This window comes from Trachurus japonicus, chromosome 5 (assembly GCF_045865225.1).
Source record: "Trachurus japonicus isolate A0001 chromosome 5, Traja_1.0".
NCBI lineage: Eukaryota > Metazoa > Chordata > Actinopteri > Carangiformes > Carangidae > Trachurus > Trachurus japonicus.
Genome location: NC_140911.1, coordinates 656,231 through 661,408, shown reverse-complemented (window position 1 = coordinate 661,408; position 5,178 = coordinate 656,231). Strand labels below are relative to the sequence as shown.

Genomic DNA, 5,178 nt, shown 5'->3' with positions numbered 1-5,178 from the left:
GGTCCAGACTGGTCAAGGCAAGACAGTTTTATTACTATATAGACCGTTGTTACCACCAGTTTGTCCCAAAGAGCTTCACTATATTCTTCCTTCTTACCTTCAGAATCAACGCTGTCATTAGGGCCACGGGCCGTCGCACCGGGCACTGGCCCCTACAGCTGTTATTGTGTGGATTTTTTCCTACTTATTATTTTTCCGACTTCTGGACGATTTTCGGTTCGCTACATATATATCAAAACTACATATTATATATCAAAACGTGCATCTTGATCGGGATTGTGTGCTATTACTGCTCAAAATTTTGCATGTAAGTCAATGGGACGGGCGGAAAAAAAAGAGCGAAAAAGACCAATCATTGGAGTTTAACAAACGTCTACTGCTCAGGCATACTTTCACCTAGAGACTCCATTTAAACTTTAAACAGTAGACACAAGTCTTGTGTATTGTCGTATTACTCCATGTTTTGATAGGTCATATAGTTTTTGATCAATCTGATCAATGACCATGATCATTTTTGGAGAAATTATGAGATTATAATGGGTGTGTATTGCATGGAATGTTCGTGTCAGAGTGCGTGACATCATCGCTTAGAGTGGGAGAGATGCCAGAAAAACTCCAGATTTTTTCTCTTTCCACACTCGGCCCGGCCACAATTTACACTCTACACACATGATTTTTTCAGAATTTGTAGACAAACTTGTTCTGTCTCTCACCATGTGCTCAAAATATCAGAGAGACTTACAGAATTTACAGAATCAGCCTCTGAGTGCGGCCACGTCTGTCTCTGCTCCTCATTGAGTCCAATACAAATATTTTCTGAGAGGAGCAGAACGGCCTGATGTTTTAAAACTGCCAGCGTCTCCAAAATATTTACTGTAGAAACACCAAATCGTACCAAATTTTTCAGGAAGTCCTTAGAGCAACGTTGATCTGTGTTTTGTTCTGATAGGAGTTACCGTTTTGTCACCGTAAGCCTTTTGCGAGACCAGTGCAGAAATCGTGGGTTTGATTCCCATGTTGACAGAGATGGTAAAACCGGCCGTAGCTCCCGTGGCCCTCTCAAAATTTCCCAGAGGAAATTTTCTAATTAGTACTATAATGAGTTAGGTTATGTTTGCTATCACAGCTGTTATCCCTACTTCCCTTTATATCATGTTTGTTATTGCGACCTATGTCACCGTCGTGATTCTTTCATTTCTTTCCTTATCTTTGCACTATTACCATCACCACACTGCACTGCACTCGAACTACACAGGCACATCTTGTGTATCCATTGCTGTATGTCTGATGTTGTTTGTCTTGTGTTTCACAATAAAAAAATTAAAAAAAGAGCTTTACATCCCATAATAACAACATCCTCTGTCCTTAGACCCACTGAGATCCAGACCAGACCAGACCAGATCCTGACATGATGGTTTCTCCACGCTGCAGCTCCCATCATGCATCTGGAGCGGCGTGCAGCTCCCATCATGCATCTGGAGCGGCGTGCGGCTCCCATCATGCATCTGGAGCGGCGTGCGGCTCCCATCATGCATCTGGAGCGGCGTGCGGCTCCCATCATGCATCTGGAGCGCCGTGCGGCTCCCATCATGCATCTGGAGCGGCGTGCGGCTCCCATCATGCATCTGGAGCGCCGTGCGGCTCCCATCATGCATCTGGAGCGCCGTGCGGCTCCCATCATGCATCTGGAGCGGCGTGCGGCGGCAGCAGCTTCGTCACCGTCCTGTCTGTGGTCCTGGTTGTGGTTGTGTCTGTAGCGGCGCCGGTCGGCGGTCAGCTGGCGATGCCTCTCGACTGCAGCGGGACGTGTGTTTGCGCCAGTGACATCATCAGCTGCTCGCGCTCCAACCTGACGGTCGTCCCCGGCAACGTGCCGCCGTACGCCGCGGTGCTGGACCTGAGCTACAACGCCATCGCGCGGCTGCGAGCCGAGTGGACGCCGGTGCGGCTCGGCCGGCTGCACACGCTGTTGCTCGGCAACAACGGGCTCCACTTCCTGTCCTCGGAGGCGTTCGCCCACGTGACGGAGCTGCGGCACCTGGACCTGTCGTCCAACCGGATCGTCCGATTGGACGAGCTGTTGTTCGAGCCGCTGGAGCGTCTGGAGGTCCTGCTGCTGTACGGGAACGCCATCTCCCAGATCGACCGCTCGGCGTTCTCCGGCCTGGCGGCGCTGCAGCGGCTCTACCTCAGCCACAACCGCATCTCGCGCTTCCCGCTGGAGCTGGTGAAGGAGCGCGGCCGGCCGGCGGCGCTGCGGCTGCTGGACCTGTCGTCCAACCGGATCAAAGCGCTGCCGCTGGGCGAGCTGCGGGCGCTGCCGGCCTGGATCAGGGACGAGCTGTACTTCCATGACAACGCTCCGGCCTGCAGCTGCTCGCTGTTCGAGCTGCTGGAGCGCTGGCGGCGGCAGCGGCTCAGCTGCGTGTCAGACTTCCTGTCCGGCCACCGCTGCGTGCTGCCGGGCCCGGACAAGGAGAAGGTCCCGGTCCTGGAGCTGGACCGGGTCGGTCTGAACTGCAGCGCGGCGGCGGCGGCGGCGGCGTTCCCGGAGCGAGAGGCGTTCAGGGACCAGTTCCTGCTGCTGGACTGCGACGCGCGGCAGCGACACGTGAAGAAGACCTGGTTCCTCCCCGGGAACGTCCCGCTGGCGTCGCCGGGCAACCGGAGCGCCGTCGCCGTGGTGATGCCCGACGGGAACCTGCAGATCGGACCGCTGCGGCCGGAGGACTCGGGCGTGTACACCTGCGTTGCCGAGGGCGACGGCGGCTTCAACGAGACGCTGCAGGTGAGCGTGGCGGTGCTGAACGGCACCGGCGGCCTGGAGGGGCTGAAGACGGCCTACACCACGCTGGTGGCCTGCCTCGTCAGCCTCGTCATGGTGATGCTCTACCTCTACCTCACGCCCTGCCGCCGCTGCGCCTGTTGCCCCGGCGACGGGCTGGAGAAGGGCGAGGGCCCGGACAGCGAGGAGGAGGAGGAGGAGGAGGAGGAGGAGGAAGAGGGGCCGGGCGGCGGCGGCGGTTTCTCCTACAGACACGTGGGCGTTCCCGAGGCCAAGCAGCCGGAGCAGAACGGACGCTTGAACCCAATCGGCGAGGAGGACGAGGAGCCGGACGGCCGCGAGCGGAGGAGTTCTGACGCCGAGTCGGTCTGCTCCGACTCGCCCATGGTGGTCTGAACTAAGTTAAAGGCATAGTTCAACATTTAGTAAAAAAATTGGCCCATCACCATAATCCCTATAGTCATAGCAGCAGTAGGTTCGTTACCTTTAACAGAGTTGTTTTAGAGGGAAATACAGAGACTGATGATGAAAAACTGTCCCTGAAGGCAACGTGCATCAGTGGTTTTACATGAATTTCCCTCTACAACAACTCTGTGTGGTAACGTTGTGTTATTATCTCATAGCGTGGTGAATGTGCAGCTCACAACTTGTCCACCAGAGCGTTTTGGAGTTGTTGGATTGTGTATTTGATGAGTTTGATGAGGAAAACCAAGAAATCCCATAATGAGCCTCCGTAGCGTAGCTCTGAGCAGCTCACGGCTCTGCTCCGCCGTTCTAAAAATAGATTGCACCGACAATTAAAGGTAACAAACCTACTGCTATGACTATAGAGGGATTATGGTGATGGGCCGATTTGACAAAATGTTGAACTAGCCCTTTAAAGCTTCAGCTGCCTCTGTGTCTGTAGCATGAACAAGCAAAGTCCCGTTGGTCACGACTCAACAAACAACTCCCTTCACTAATCAGATTAGACATGAGATTGATTTATCTTCGTTGTGTAACAGACAACAAGATATTATTGGAGCAAAAACCTCCAGATGAAGAAAGAAGAAAAGCAGAAATAATAACTAAATAACTCACTGAATGTACAGGACTAATTTAAAGTGCTTAGACCGCTATACATACGAGCATAGACACATAGTAGTAAAAGATAAAGAACAGCACCAAGTGTTGTTTAACTCTGTGAGAAATTACTTTGCAAATAAGAACATAAATAATTAAATTAACTCTGTTTGTGTTTTTAAGCTCCGCCCCTAAGAAGAGAACTAACACATCATTATCAGTAACTACAGCACGAAAACATTGAGATGTTTTTCTCTAGTTTAACTTCCTGAAGTTGCACTTTAGATCAAACTTCTGCAGCTTTTTATGCAGAAATATAAAATATAAAATAGTAAAACACTGAGATGACAGAGGAGCTTCATGGTTGCTGTGAGTTGTTCAATATTTACACTTTATTTAACTTTATTTAACATTCCTGTTTGTTCTGCTCAGCACACGATACTGTAATTATATCATTATTATTATTATTATTATTATTATTATTATTATTATGCAATTTAGTCATTTTCAATGACTGTGGGTTTGAGTGTGTGAGTTAATGCAGAATCTTTAAACCTCGGATCAAAGCCATGTTTAACAGAAGCAGCAGCTGAAGCTTTTACTGCAAATCGCTTTAAAATGAACTGAAACTGTTTCTCCACAACACACACACACACACACAGACACACCACACACACACACACACACACACACACACATATACAGTAGTTCTAACTGGTATTCATTATAATTGACTGATAACAGACACATACAGTATGTTATGTTATTGATTCCTGCCCTGTAACTGTGAGACATTCAAACATTTTAACATCAAACAGACGTTTCTTTCTAAAAAATGTTCAAACAAAGGAGCGCTTCGTGGACTCGTTGTTTAAAAAGAGGTGCTCTTTGGAAAGGGATCAATGATGTGAGAAAACAAAAGAAAAATTCCAAGGCACTCTCTCACCTATAAAATGCCTTTATTAAATTATGGCATGGTCAACATGACAATTAAAAACTCCGACGCGTTTCGGCGTCTAGTCTTCATCAGGGAGTCAAATGGAGTGGGACAGGAACAACGGTTCTTTTATACAAGTGTTTGTCCAATGACAAGTGTCCACCTGGTTGCCACAACCCAGAGTGTGTGTGGTCGTCAGCCCATTAAAGGGACATACCCACAGCCCAGGCCTCAACTAAGCTGAATGAAAGAGACGTTTGTTTCTGTTTGTGTGTGAATCTCTGACGGCGTCGTCACAAACAGAGACAAGACGTCTGCAGCTCTGATGCAGTTAAACTACGTTATTACACGGCTCTATTGAATGCTGCTCTCTGATTGGTCCAGCGCTGCGTTC

The 5,178-nt window shown here is 49.5% G+C and overlaps 1 protein-coding gene across 1 annotated transcript; it reads left to right on the top strand.

The window, feature by feature from the left end:
• The first annotated feature begins 1,411 nt into the window (after positions 1-1,411).
• Positions 1,412-3,285, top strand: LOC146986714 (amphoterin-induced protein 1-like). The gene has a single exon (XM_085777865.1). The coding sequence runs from the start codon at positions 1,412-1,414 to the stop codon at positions 3,179-3,181; it is 1,770 nt and encodes a 589-aa protein (XP_085633991.1). The 3' UTR covers positions 3,182-3,285.
• The last annotated feature ends 1,893 nt before the right edge of the window (positions 3,286-5,178 follow it).